This window comes from Vespula vulgaris, chromosome 3 (assembly GCF_905475345.1).
Source record: "Vespula vulgaris chromosome 3, iyVesVulg1.1, whole genome shotgun sequence".
In the NCBI taxonomy this organism is placed as follows: Eukaryota; Metazoa; Arthropoda; class Insecta; order Hymenoptera; family Vespidae; genus Vespula; species Vespula vulgaris.
Window position 1 is genome coordinate 1,030,107 of NC_066588.1, and position 13,116 is coordinate 1,043,222.

The 13,116-nt window shown below is 28.6% G+C and overlaps 5 protein-coding genes and 1 long non-coding RNA gene across 12 annotated transcripts; 3 read left to right on the forward strand and 3 right to left on the reverse strand.

Annotated features, from left to right (window-relative positions):
• Positions 1–353: 353 nt before the first annotated feature.
• LOC127062409 (alpha-endosulfine) lies at positions 354–2,227 on the reverse strand. Its single transcript, XM_050990581.1, has 3 exons — positions 1,895–2,227; positions 1,503–1,622; positions 354–1,326 (listed from the first exon to the last, which is right to left on the reverse strand). The coding sequence occupies exons 1-3, from the start codon at positions 1,928–1,930 to the stop codon at positions 1,156–1,158; spliced, it is 327 nt and encodes a 108-aa protein (XP_050846538.1). The 5' UTR covers positions 1,931–2,227; the 3' UTR covers positions 354–1,155.
• A 121-nt stretch (positions 2,228–2,348) lies between these two features.
• On the forward strand, positions 2,349–4,058 carry LOC127062408 (uncharacterized). 4 transcript variants are annotated; one of them, XM_050990577.1, is made up of 3 exons: positions 2,349–2,549; positions 2,818–2,890; positions 2,966–4,058. In XM_050990577.1, exons 2-3 carry the CDS (start codon positions 2,876–2,878, stop codon positions 3,707–3,709), a joined length of 759 nt encoding a protein of 252 aa, XP_050846534.1. In that variant the 5' UTR covers positions 2,349–2,549; positions 2,818–2,875; the 3' UTR covers positions 3,710–4,058. The 4 variants fall into 4 exon arrangements, with proteins under 4 accessions (XP_050846534.1, XP_050846536.1, XP_050846535.1 ...); XM_050990579.1 differs by having other exon boundaries at positions 2,349–2,529; XM_050990578.1 differs by lacking the exon at positions 2,349–2,549 and adding an exon at positions 2,556–2,739.
• Positions 4,059–4,126: 68 nt separating this feature from the next.
• On the forward strand, positions 4,127–6,044 carry LOC127062404 (uncharacterized). Its single transcript, XM_050990563.1, has 3 exons — positions 4,127–4,482; positions 4,603–4,659; positions 4,735–6,044. The coding sequence occupies exons 1-3, from the start codon at positions 4,141–4,143 to the stop codon at positions 5,599–5,601; spliced, it is 1,266 nt and encodes a 421-aa protein (XP_050846520.1). The 5' UTR covers positions 4,127–4,140; the 3' UTR covers positions 5,602–6,044.
• Positions 6,045–6,244: 200 nt separating this feature from the next.
• Positions 6,245–9,736, reverse strand: LOC127062398 (uncharacterized). Of its 3 annotated transcripts, none has more exons than XM_050990512.1 (12): positions 9,405–9,736; positions 9,112–9,256; positions 8,814–8,996; positions 8,197–8,351; positions 8,037–8,127; positions 7,896–7,962; positions 7,557–7,797; positions 7,281–7,464; positions 7,098–7,185; positions 6,823–6,978; positions 6,643–6,726; positions 6,245–6,556 (listed from the first exon to the last, which is right to left on the reverse strand). In XM_050990512.1, exons 1-12 carry the CDS (start codon positions 9,571–9,573, stop codon positions 6,245–6,247), a joined length of 1,875 nt encoding a protein of 624 aa, XP_050846469.1. In that variant the 5' UTR covers positions 9,574–9,736. The 3 variants fall into 3 exon arrangements, with proteins under 3 accessions (XP_050846469.1, XP_050846471.1, XP_050846470.1); XM_050990514.1 differs by having other exon boundaries at positions 9,678–9,726; XM_050990513.1 differs by lacking the exon at positions 6,643–6,726.
• A 1,207-nt stretch (positions 9,737–10,943) lies between these two features.
• On the forward strand, positions 10,944–12,740 carry LOC127062406 (3-hydroxyisobutyrate dehydrogenase, mitochondrial). Its single transcript, XM_050990574.1, has 6 exons — positions 10,944–11,351; positions 11,414–11,592; positions 11,689–11,810; positions 11,890–12,100; positions 12,193–12,319; positions 12,410–12,740. Exons 1-6 carry the CDS (start codon positions 11,220–11,222, stop codon positions 12,590–12,592), a joined length of 954 nt encoding a protein of 317 aa, XP_050846531.1. The 5' UTR covers positions 10,944–11,219; the 3' UTR covers positions 12,593–12,740.
• LOC127062411 (uncharacterized) lies at positions 12,062–13,022 on the reverse strand. Of its 2 annotated transcripts, XR_007781129.1 has the most exons (4): positions 12,744–13,021; positions 12,609–12,646; positions 12,376–12,538; positions 12,062–12,299 (listed from the first exon to the last, which is right to left on the reverse strand). It is a non-coding gene; the product is annotated as an uncharacterized LOC127062411 (long non-coding RNA). The 2 variants fall into 2 exon arrangements; XR_007781130.1 differs by having other exon boundaries at positions 12,376–12,785; positions 12,876–13,022.
• Positions 13,023–13,116: the final 94 nt, after the last annotated feature.

Genomic DNA, 13,116 nt, shown 5'->3' on the forward strand with positions numbered 1-13,116 from the left:
ATTTCAGTAATAATAGTAATTATTAATATAGCTAAATGTTTACTTAAATAATTTCTTTATAATGAAGGAATATATATATATGTATATGTATGTATATATGTATATATGTATATATATACATATATATATATGTATGTATGTATGTATGAATGTATATGGTGATAATTAAAATAATTTCTTTATAAATACGTTTTATTGTTCTTAATATGTTACTTCCCAAAAAATAAATATTTGGTCCTTAGCACAATTATATTTTCACAGCCTATTTATTAAAATAAGGTCATTTATAATCTTAAATTTTTAATGAGATTACAATGGTATTCTTTAATATGGGTAGTAAAAAACACAACTCGTTATTTTAATTGCAATATATTACTAATATAGTTTACAATAATCAAAGCAGAGTAGCTTCATTTAAGATCATCGTACTTTGCACACAGATTTTTAGGACAACCTGAATTCTTATAAGAAAATACTCTTACTGAGTGCATCACAGCAACTTTAAAAATGCAGATCTGTATTATTTATATAATCTTTTACCCTGAATCTCTATTGCGTATAGAGCATTGGATTTATTTCATTCGCTATTAATCATTCGTACATTACTATCTTTATTATGCACATATCTCTTCATAGTACTTTATGTGTATTCTCTTATTTTAGAAAATATAATATAGAAATTAAATATTATAAAGTTTAATTTTTTACTGATATAATTCAAAGAAGTGTTTTCAATAATAAAATAAACAATTTACTGTAATTTAAATTTGCTGTTAAATAATAAACACAAAAATCATGACTTTTAAAACATATAGGCTTTTGATTGGATCAAATATTTTCTAACCGTATAATTATAAGCCCGATAAAATTATTGCATGTATGGCTCTTATACTACTTATTGTATTAAAATATTTAAAAAATTTTTCAGACATTTTTAGAATCATGTTTCGCAATAATTATGATAAATGGTTAATCTATCGAATAATACAATAATGTGTTACTAAAAAAATTGAATATAAAGAATAAGAGTTCTCTCTAAAGAAGTACGGCTATACTTAATTAATTTATGTTTCAAATTTTTATACTCTTACCACATTTGGACAATGGTTTGTTTAACAACTATTACTATTAAATATAGCGAATGTGTGGATAGTTTTAAGATGTTGTTGATGTATTAAATTTTTGTTGAATAATAGAAGTTTTACGTTGTGGCACGCTTTCTGGTGTAGGAATAGCATCACCTGTTGGTAAAATGCCAGCAGGTTTTGGCTTAGCTGCCGATTTTTGTTTTGCCATTTGATAATCTCCAGAATCAAAATATTTTTGCTGCAATTATGAATATTGTACGCGTATTTACTTTTTCATTTTTATTTGTATCGATAATAAAAAATCGCATATAAAAAAATTTACTATAATCCGAACCAAATAAAAACATCTTTATGTAATATTTATTATTGATATAACACACACTTTATATTATACAATATTCTATATTTACTTACACCTTTGGCTAATCTTTTTTGTAAAAATGCTGAGTGACCACTAATCGGACGTCCAATCGCATTTGGAAATTTAGCTTTTAATTTAGCTTCCTCTAATTTTTCGATATCATTTGATGACAACTAAAACAATAATATTCCACACATTTCTATAAAATATTTCTAAAAGCTAAATAACGTTATGTGGTTAACAAGAGTTAGATCGATACATATACATGCGAATACTAACATTGCTAGGAAAAATGTAGAGTTGCGCATTTTATATCGCGAATTTATTATAGTAAATATATATTAGCTAAATATAAAAAATCTAATAACACTACAGATAAGAGACGATTACTTTAAGATGGCGGTAAAATTAACCGGTGATTTTCAATGTGTTAAATAATTCTTACCTCGACAGTTGGTTCGTTTGTCTGATCGTCGCTCATTGTTGGCGACTTTATTATACTCCACGATATACTTAATATTTTCAAGATACACTAATCACTTTCTATACTCTAGCTTTTAAGAACATATGCAAAACAAACTATTGTGCTTGTAAACAATGACAGCGTAATCTCTTATTTAAAATCCTATAGAAAATTAACGATATAAATAATTGTTTGCTTTTGTGATAGGTTTTCTATCCGTAAACAATTATTTGTCAACGAAAAGTGCTTGAAAAACAGTAATTCCGTCACATGCAGAGTCATATGTCTGACCGTTACCAAAAACCAACCTTAAGGGTATTTTTCATGATATACATAAAATATAACATTAACGCCTTTCCATTCGTGTGTGATTGGTTAATTCCGATTATAGATGGTATTCTTAAAGATCCGCCATGTTGTAATGGATATATAAAGTGGGTTTAAAGTTCTTAGATAGGCTAAAAGTTCCTACATGATTTTAAGAATCAAATATTCTTTTCCGGGTTTTTTTCAGACGCTTTGTTTTAGATTTGATTCTTAGATCTATTCGTTTTTACAAACATAGGAATTTCTTTACAACCTGAAAACAAAGTTAACCTAAAAAATTACGAAAAAAAGTAATCGATTTATACAACATGTAAATGTTTTTGGCCCACCTAGGAACCTTTAGCCTATCTTATATTTGTTAATATCCAATCAGAGTTGCTTAGCTGAAATCAATACTTTTTTTTGTATTTGAATCGCATCATTCAATATAATTCTTCTTTCTTTAGAAATCGATAAGAAGCTTTTCTGTTCATATTTGCTACAAAACATTTGTAATTAGTGTATTTTCAATAATCCTATATAATTCATTTGTATTGTCCCTAAAAACCACTTTGCATTATAATTTTGCGATATTTCAGATTTTATATCAATCGATATCAGGAAGAAATATATGTAATTTGACGATTCTTTGAAGACATGGATTCTAAAAAGGTAAAATTAATCTCAATTAATCTAAAACTTTTTTGTCTTTTAAACGTTTGTTTTACATTTGAAATTTTATGACAGGCAGAGTCAACTAAGAATGATTATATTAATGCAAAAACAGAATACGATAGACTGCGTGCAGAAAATGATGTACTGCAAGCATTGCGAAAAGGATTAGAGGAATGTAAGAAAGAAAATGTATCATGTGAAAAAGATCTAATGGAATTCTATAGATTACGATTAGATTCACAAACTACAAATAAAAAAAGAACTGAGGAATTAGATAAAGGTTCTTTGATTATGAAATCAGAAGAGTTGTCTTCTTTTGACAAAACAACATTAGATATTGCTAAACGAAGAAAAAATATTGCTGACATGGAATACAATCTTTCTTTAAAAGAGATAAATATGGAATTAAACTTTCTAAATATGAAAGTTGGATCTCTTCAAAACAAAATTAATTGCATGCAGAAATCAATAAATTCCGCTAATGGCTTTATACACAAAGCAGAAAAAGATGTGGATGATTTCTGTTCTCAAGATATCTTCATGAAAATGAAATTAAAAGAATATAATCAGGCCTTAGAGAAGTTAGAAGGTGATTTAGAGAGCTTAAAAGTCAAAGATTTACAATCATATTTGATATTAGAAAAGTATAAACAATATCTAGACATGGTAGAAGAAAAGGTCAAAGTAGATAAACTTTTAGATAAATATCATGATCTACCACCAAATATATTGCAAGCTAAAGTAATTCTTGAAAATAAACAAAGAGATTATGATCAACTTGAGAATACATTCTTACAATATAATAAGAGATTTTAAGAATGTTTTCAACAATATATATCGTGTGTGTGATACATAATATTATATATATATATATCTATATATATATATACACACACATACGTATATATATGTGTGTGTATATATATGTATATATATGTATTTTGTCATAAAGTTATAAATATATAATTTGTAATCGTCTATAATTTTACTTCGATCGTTTTATATTTAATCAATAAAAATATATAAAACTGAAGTAGTGCTTTCTAACTTGTATTTATATTTTTAAGAAAATTTTTGAAATTGATTATTAGATGGCGCTTCGATCAGCATGAATTTTGATTGTAGGTTATATATCAATACATATTCGAAGTCGAGTTCCACTGGATTACGTGAATTTCAGTTTACAACCTCGTATTTATTAAGTCGCTTAATATCTCGTCCTTGTATGTTAATTTTTGTTTTAAAAAATGAGTCTTGTGGCGTACGATAGTAGCGATGATAATTCCGAAGATGAAGAAGTTAATTCTATCGAGTGTAGTGATAATAAAAATGATCTAACCTTTCTAACCAAACGTTTGAACAAAGATTTATGTTTACCTGCACCAAAAAATAACACGGATGTAGAATTAACTGTAAATAATGAATCATTATCAACATTTAATTGGGATATATTGCCAAAACCTAAAAATACGAGCATAAAACAAGTGGATTTGAAGGAGGAAGGTGAAATTCCGGCGAAGAAGGAAATAGAACAAGAAAAAAGGCCAACTAAGAAACCAGTCAAAATAATGATTAGATCCTTATGCGAAGTAAATGCAATGATTTAATTAATATAAAAAATAAATATAATATTACTTGCGAAATTGCGTATAAAAATATAAACAATACCGAATGTCCATTAGCATTTATTTAATATTTGTTAATTTTAGTTCAAAGATCTCGATGAAGAGGATAAGAAAAAACAAAGTAGGATTGCACCAATAGAAGTAAGACAATCTGAATTTTTAGAATATTATTTATAATATTATTTTTTTTTAATATCTTTCTTTTGACATTCTCAGAAAGGATCAGGACTTTTTTCTATCTTACCAGCTCCTAAGATAGTAGAGCAAAAAAGTACCAAGTCTTTAATACCAAATGTTGTTGTTAAATCTCAAAATGTATCGACTACAAAAAAAATTATATCATCTAGCGACAAGCTGGAAAAATCTAACTACGAGTCAAATTCTGAAGATGAAGGGGAAAGCGATGCAAATAAAAATGATAATCACGAATCTGGCATAGATTTCTTTGCTTTGAATACAGTCAAATCTGAGACAAATACAGATTCTATAACATTGGATTCGCAGAATATAGAAAGTAGTGATTTTGTATCAATGTCCACACTTTTTAATGAATCTAAAATAAAAAATAATACGAATGCGAATACTATTGTACGTGACAATAACACGGAGCAATACGCTCAAAATTCGAATTTAACCTTAGTAAGTAACGTTATAAATTTACCAAAAGAAGAAATATTAATAAAAAATAAAGCAGAAGTTGGACCAAAATTACCCGTTCCAGAACAAGAATATAATGTCGATGCTGAAGGTAATGTAGCATTCGATGAAAAAGCTATAGAATACCTGTGTGGTAGGAGAGGTATAAAGAGAAAAAATAAGGAAATGGAAGAAGCAAACATAATTGAAATCAGTGGCGATGATATTAAACCAGATGAAAGGGAATGGTTGGTGAAAGCATTGACGGAAGAACCTGTACAGAGGCCTGTGTCTATGCAAAATAGTGGAATTAATTTTCAGTCAAAAAAGAAGCATCAAATTACGTACTTGGCGCATCAAGCTAAAGCTATGGAACTTGAATTGAAGAATCAATGGGCTCTTAATAGAATGACAAGGAAACAAACACAATCCAAGTATGGTTTTTAAAAACAAATGAAAATATAAAATTATTTATCACGAGTACGAGTCTATTTCTGATAAAAACAGAAACGGTTATTTGTAAAACGTTTATTATATATAACGGTAAAATATATAATATTATAGCAAGTAGTGATATTTTTCTAGATTAATTAATTATAGATTAACTAATTATAGAATAATTAATTATAGAATTCGATCGAAATCGTTTTCAATGTGAATATTATGATGTGATATATTTTTGTTGTTTATAATAATTAATATCGTCAATTGTACGTATTCGTTCTATAACACTATATTTATAATATAGTTACATAAAGTTACATCAGTTGATCCGATGATTACGAAAATGGTTCAAATCATTTGAGATATGAAGAAACATATTTTGTGAGACACACGCACACACACACGTCATTTTTAATATTTTAAAATTATATAGAAGAATTATTTTTCTTAAGAATAATTATACGTACTTTCTTTATTTGTCAATATGGATAAATAAATAATTTTTAAATAATTCAAATGCATATGTCAAAATATGTCAAAATAAAAAATATATTACCGTCATCACATTCATAATTATCGGCTCAATTATTATTAAAGATTAAATCATAGCAAACATTTTATATTTAATACATCAGATACCATTAGATTACAATTGCTTTTTGCCAGTAGATGTGGAGCGAGATCCTCGTTTTTGATCGATGTCACGTAAAATCTCACGAATCGATTTAGAATCATTCTTATATTTAATCTCTAAATAGAATACGAGAGTCGATATCGATAGGCCAACGAAAAGCAAGAAAAAAGCAGCTCCTAAAGGTGTTAGAGTGAGTACTCTAATGCTTCCATCCTTTCCATCGTATTCTACGAGAATTTCGCGAAGATTAAAACCAGTACGTCGTCGCAAAACGTCATGTAAATGAAAAGTAATAATTCCGGATTCTCTTAATTGTAACATCATCTGGAACATAGTAAATTAATTATCAAAATTGAAATAACGTATCGAAATTTAGAAATTATGTAAGTAAATAATTTCGTTTGAAGTACCCTGTTTATTGGTGACAGGAGCCAAGGTTGAGCAACAAAAGATGCGTAAAATTTTCCTATCATTTCTTTCATCATCCGATATTTCTTTTCAAACCAAAAGAAAAAAAAAAAAAGATCGAATTTATAGATCACCGCATTGAAAATAATCGTTAAATATTTCGTTAAACGTTAATGCCTTACTTTAAGATCTTTATTATAAATTTCATCCTCAGGGAAGAAGACAGACCCAACGAAATTTCCAAGGATAGCGAAATTGCCTTTAACGATATTTTTATGTATTTCCTCCTTGTTTTCAATGACTCTATGTGTACTCGGTAATTGGGATAAATAAGGATCCTAAACAAAACGTTCACCCTTCTGCTTCGTAAAGTTAATTATAATTTTGTATGTCTAGATTTTTGTACAATTAAAATAATGCATGTATATGTACGTGTGTATCGGTCTTCATTACGTACTTCGTAGTCGATAAAGTTTGTAAAAGACGGGACCGTCTTTGTTCCCCAGATTAAGTTAGCTTCGAGAAATTGTTTTATCGTGTCGATTCTAAAAAAAAAAAAAAAAAAAAAAAAAAAATGATTTCACGTAATATTATCAATTCGAAATAATAAAAAATACATTATTTTCGATATAATCCAAACCTGTTTTCATACTCGGAGTTAGTTAACTTAGCTGCGAGACTACTGCTGTAGGCAGTGACAAGTATCAATCCCATTGTTTGCCAAAGATATAATTGTAGTTTGACGTTGACCATGTTTTTTGGTGCCCAAGAGCCCAACAAGCGACCGGTCAATTCGATGAAAGTTATTAAGAAACTTCGAAAGCCTTTTTCAAAGATAATCGATTAGAGATCGATTGATAAGAGAATAGAAAGACACGTCGAAAATAGTTTTAACGATAGAATTGAAATCACTTACGTTCCGGATATCGTGGATTGAATCGAGCGTGAGCGAATATGCAAATGCTTTGTAAGAATATAGCTAAGACAAATAGAATCCATATAGTTACCGAGAAAGGTCTAGTTAGAGCCCAGAAACTGGTTATCGGTTGTGGACGTGGTACCAAAAATTGTATATATACTTGATACCAAGGATCAGTTAAGTTGACGAAATCATAATGATTCCTGTTCAACCATATACTGGCAAACGCGATATCGATCTACGAGATATAAAAAGAAAATATCTCCCCCCCCGTTTTTTTTTTTTTTTTTTTTTTTTTTTTTGACAATTTAACGGCGTTTCAATTCGTTAATATACCTTGTTGTCGTACAAGAGTTTTATGAATCCACCTTTCCATGCAGTTTCGTTGTATCTCTTTCCGTATCTGTTTTTAAAGCGACATTATGAAAAAATGAATGCTGATTAAACGAAGAAGATTGTACAATATTTGTCCAATACCTATCTTTCGATTTTTTAATGATCCAAGTGAAGTTTAATTTTTCTGCCATCAGCAAGAATAGCTTCACCTCGATACCGTCCTTCTCCTGATCTATAAAATTTTAATGAATTAATTTATAAGTGAATTAAAAGATTTGTAAACATCTTTGTTATATTATACCGTCGTCAGCGTCAAATATTTCTTCTTCGACGTCATCGATAATCCTGACGGTTGTACGATTTAAATAAGACACTGGTGGCCGATAAAATGTCGATGCTCTTAATTGTCTACCATGAAAATTCACTTTTCCGTCGTCGCGTTTCATTTTTTCGTAGCTAAAAAGTTTTTTTTTATGCTTTTATTAACACATTGACGAACTCGCTAAAAGCTTTGCTAAACTTTAACTCAATTGTTCCTTCCTATTCAAAAATCAAATTGAAAATATCAAAAGATAATATGAAAATATTAAAGATAACTATTAAAAAATGACTTGATAATTATGAAAGTGGTTTTACATTGTTTGAAATATTAAAAGATATCATACGCTATATTCTTGAAATTTTTTTAATTACATAGAAGAATTATTTTTCAAGAATAAATGTACTTATCGTTTTTGTATTTTTTATCTCTTTACAGAAAAATCATTCAAATTCAAATGTCAAAATCGAAACAGAAAAATATATGATTAATTTTGTCGTTATATCACTTTCAGAATCAACTACTTGTTTTACCAGTCGCTAATGTGTTAATTGTTTGTTATAGTTAAATAAAAAAAATATTGATATATGTATATCTACTTGTCGACTCTATGAAAGATTCTTGGGAATAAATAATTTTCGGACAAACTCCATATTCCTGATTTGCTTATCACGTTAGCGTTAGCGTTCCCATAGATCGTCACGTTAAAAACACTCGAATTAATTTTTATATAATCGTTCACAATGACGAGAATTTCTGTGCTGGATATAAACGTTGGAACTCTAAAAAGATAAAAAACGAAGAAATAAGAGAAATATACATGTTGGTTTCTAATCGATTGAAACAAAAAATTTATATATATATATATATATATATATATATATATATTCTGTTTACTTTTTCAAATCATGTAAAATTTCTTTCTCCGTCGAGCCCAACAAAAAATATGCCTTGCAATCATAAGTATTTGCGTTCAATGAATACTCGTAGGGATAATTATCAATAAATTTTTTAAACAGCTGTGAAATTTCCAAAGTGGTATCTGTGGAATTTAGAAAAAGAAAAAGAGCAATTAAAATAGGAACGAAAATGAAAAAAAAAAAAAAATAAAAAACAAAAAGAAAAAAGAAAACAAATTTTTATGAAATCATAGAGAAAATATTAAAAAATATTCTTATGACATTCCCAACCATGTAAATAAATGTTACAACAGAATGAATTCTTGAAAGAAGCACTTAAAGCCAAATTAAAATCATCTTTCGTTATCCACGACGTTTCAATGAATTTATATATAATGTCACTGGTTCTTGATACTCGAAGATCCTTCAATATAATATAGAGAAACAAATATATTCTCATGATTGTACATAATTTAAAGAAACGATTGGTTAGCGATTAAAAACGTTTTGTTATTAAAGAACTTTAGTAAAAATGGTTTTTAAACGTGGGTGGTACACACACACACACTGCTATCATCACCACCACCATCACCACCATCATCATACGAGTGTACTCGACGAGAATCGACCATCGACTGTTCTTATATACTCGCATATACAAATATATATATATACATATATACGTAAACGAGTGTAAGGAAAAAGAAAGAGGGAAAAATAGAAAGGAAAAAAAGAAAAAGAGATATCATAATTAGAGCATTGTAATATGTTTGATATGGAAAGTATTTATTGGTACATCGTTTGCATATATGATAAATGTGATATAATATTTTGAAGCATTTTTACAATAGATAAATAACAGTTTTAACAGAAAGAAAACAGATATAAACACGAATAGAGAGAATACCCTGAATATCCTATAATACAAGTACAATTAGTCGTGTATATACATACAATGGCGTGTAATTGCTCTTCACGATGTCCTATCGTTCGAACTTAATTGGTGTCAGTTAAAAAATTCATCGCTTAGGACGACCATCAAAAGTGTCAGAAGTTTGTTTGTGTTGAACGGTAAAATTCGTCGAACGACTTTTTCCTTGCGCAAATATTTTTTCATCTATTTCTAATAATGACTTTTCCCTTCGCAACTTTTATACGGTGGTCGTGTTATGGAATGGGAAAATTAAAATGTAAGGATGAAGAGCATCAGATCGATAAAAAGTACACGATGTGATCTACTTCCTGTCTAAAGAGGTGATTTATGATAAAATAAGCTTTTAAATGACATAGTATGTACTTTCCAGAGTACTCTCTCTCTCTCTCTCTCTTTTCCTCTCTCTAGAGAATCGCTCTCCACAATTAAAAAAAAAACTATTAGAATATCGATCTAAATACTAGATACTATTATGAGACTATAAATATGAAAAAAGAGTAATAATTTGATTAAATATTCATTCGATTCTAACGTGTGATTTGAAAAATACTTTTTAAGAGTATTAGTTTTTCTTTCTTTCTTTTTTTTTCTTTTTTTCTTTTTTTCTTTGGAATATTTAAGTATATGCAATCATAGTCTTTTTATGTCTTCTTTTTCGTGATTCAAATTATTCTAATAGCTCTAAGAGTAAATGTAGTAATATAGTAATTACTATAATAATTAGTAAATGGATAATAATAAATATATTAATATATATATATATATATGTATATGAAAAATATGTAATTATTTGTTGATACGATTTATGTCTTATCGATAATATTGCGCAACGTATTTTTAATTTTACGTTTTTTTAATTCACGATAGTGTCGTCAAAGCATTAATAGATTCATAGCTGAGATGTAAACAACATTTATGTTTACCAAGCTAAGAAATATATTCGACTTTTGATGAAATCGTCTTTAGTATCGAACCATTCCATGTCACAGGCATGTAATGTATACAGTAAGAATATTTTATTAAGTTTATCCATTAATTACCATTTTATAATATAAGTCATTACAAGTCTTATCGCGACCGAATGTCAAAGTGTTTCTGTTACCGACAACGATAAGATTGAAGGAATGTAAAAAAAAAAAAGAAAGAAAGAAAAAAGGAAAAAAAAAAGAAAAATGTGTCTCCTCATTTTTCGCTTAAAATCTTCAACCTGGATAAGTATGGCAGGTGTGCGTCGATTTTCAAAAGTTGGATTCGTCGGTTTAGGTAATATGGGTGGTCATATGGCAAGAAATATTTTGAAAAAGGTAAGAGAAAGACAATTATAAAAATTATTACGAATACAATGATCTGATCGAAGTATTTTTAGGGTTACGAATTAACAGTGTTCGATATTGATAAATCAGCTATGTCTAACTTGGTCGAAGACGGTGCAAAAACTGCTTCGACCATTGCAGAAATGGTGAAGGACGTTGACGTACTCATTTCTATGTTACCTTCGAATCAACAAGTTCTAGATTGCTATACCGGTGATAATGGTATATTGAGGTATCAACATATTGAAGATAACAATATATTTCTCTTTTATATATATATAAATGCATTATATTGTATATAGAGATTAATGATCTATATTTTTTATAGTTCAGTAAAAAAAAATATACTCCTGATAGATAGCAGTACGATAGATCCATTCGTGTCGAAGGAAATATCGATAAAGGCTGAAAAAAAAGAAGTCAAATTTATTGATAGTCCGGTATCCGGAGGTATAATTTATATTTTTATACAATTGTATAGATATATCGTTTATGTACGTACGATGCGATGTTTTTATGTATATTTTAGGTATAAACGCAGCGAGAGATGGTACATTGACTTTTATGGTAGGCGGTTCTAATGCAAATTTCGAAGCGGCCAAATCTATATTGGAGGCTATGGGCTCGAGAATAGTTCATTGCGGTGACGTTGGAATGGGACAGGCAGCAAAATTGTGTAATAATATGCTACTAGCCATTAGTATGATCGGTACAGCCGAAATTTTTAATCTTGGTCAAAGGTAAAGTGTAAAAGAGAAAAATTTATCATGAGAGTTTTTTCGTTCGCATGTGTTACATATTATTTGACTATTGAATTTTTTTCATTTGGTAGATTGGGTCTAAAAGAAAATGTATTGAATGACATAGTGAATTCCAGTTCAGGAAAATGTTGGTCCTCCGAATTGTACAATCCTGTCCCAGGTCTTCTACCTGATGTTCCTAGTTCAAAAAATTATGAAGTAAGTGAACGGCTATATATATAATGTTTAATGTGTGAAAAGAATTTCTATATTACCGGTTGGATAATTATACTTGATATTTTACTTTAGGGCGGTTTTAGTACATTGCTTATGACAAAGGATTTAAGCTTGGCGCAATCTGCCGCAATTAGGACAGACGCATTAATTCCTTTGGGCTCTTTGGCTTATCAACTTTATAAGATGCTTAATAGTCATGGTCTATCGCAAAAAGATTTTAGCATTATATATCAATTCATAAGAGGTAAATGTTAAAGTTAGTACATTTTACATTTATATATCTTCATTTCCTTTGCCATTAGTGCTTCGCTGCGATGAAATAATATTATATCAATTATATTGATAACGATAAAATATCAGCAAACAGATAGTTGAAATAAAGAACGTTTGAATTTCCCGCCAATACCTTTTCACTGCATTTTCGTACCAAGAAACTTCAGATTCTTGTCTATCAAAAAAAATCATAGGTTAGAAATAAATTTAAAAGAAGATACTTTCTACGATCTAACACTTCTTATTATCCAATTAAATCTATTACGAATTCTTCCATCGTTTATTTCTTCCTTTAAAAATATATCTCGAAGTAATATCATTATTCGACGTTGATAATCCATCGGACGTTTCAGGAAACAAGATTTAAAACAAAAATGCCGGCTTTACAAAGAAGAACAACTATGATGTCGACTAACGTAGTAGAATACTACCGCCATCTACGTATTAAGCGATCTCGAATAACGCGAATAAATGAAAGAAAAATTACCAAGAAATTGAATCTTCTA

Bases quoted from the DNA above. Each gene is read 5' to 3' on its own strand.
- LOC127062398 (XM_050990512.1), bottom strand. From the start codon at position 9,573: ATGAGAATATATTTGTTTCTCTATATTATATTGAAGGATCTTCGAGTA. The intron at 8,352-8,813 runs GTAGATATACAT...AAAACTTTTTAG, and splicing joins ATCTTTCATAGAGTCGACAA to CTACGAAAAAATGAAACGCG. The intron at 8,128-8,196 runs GTATAATATAAC...AAAATTTTATAG, and splicing joins AATATTTGACGCTGACGACG to ATCAGGAGAAGGACGGTATC.
- LOC127062409 (XM_050990581.1), bottom strand. From the start codon at position 1,930: ATGAGCGACGATCAGACAAACGAACCAACTGTCGAG. The intron at 1,623-1,894 runs GTAAGAATTATT...TTATTGTTTTAG, and splicing joins CAAACGAACCAACTGTCGAG to TTGTCATCAAATGATATCGA. The intron at 1,327-1,502 runs GTAAGTAAATAT...TCATAATTGCAG, and splicing joins AAAAAAGATTAGCCAAAGGT to CAAAAATATTTTGATTCTGG.
- LOC127062404 (XM_050990563.1), top strand. From the start codon at position 4,141: ATGAGTCTTGTGGCGTACGATAGTAGCGATGATAATTCCGAAGATGAA. The intron at 4,483-4,602 runs GTAAATGCAATG...TGTTAATTTTAG, and splicing joins TGATTAGATCCTTATGCGAA to TTCAAAGATCTCGATGAAGA. The intron at 4,660-4,734 runs GTAAGACAATCT...TGACATTCTCAG, and splicing joins GTAGGATTGCACCAATAGAA to AAAGGATCAGGACTTTTTTC.
- LOC127062406 (XM_050990574.1), top strand. From the start codon at position 11,220: ATGTGTCTCCTCATTTTTCGCTTAAAATCTTCAACCTGGATAAGTATG. The intron at 11,593-11,688 runs GTATCAACATAT...TATTTTTTATAG, and splicing joins GGTGATAATGGTATATTGAG to TTCAGTAAAAAAAAATATAC. The intron at 11,811-11,889 runs GTATAATTTATA...TGTATATTTTAG, and splicing joins TGATAGTCCGGTATCCGGAG to GTATAAACGCAGCGAGAGAT.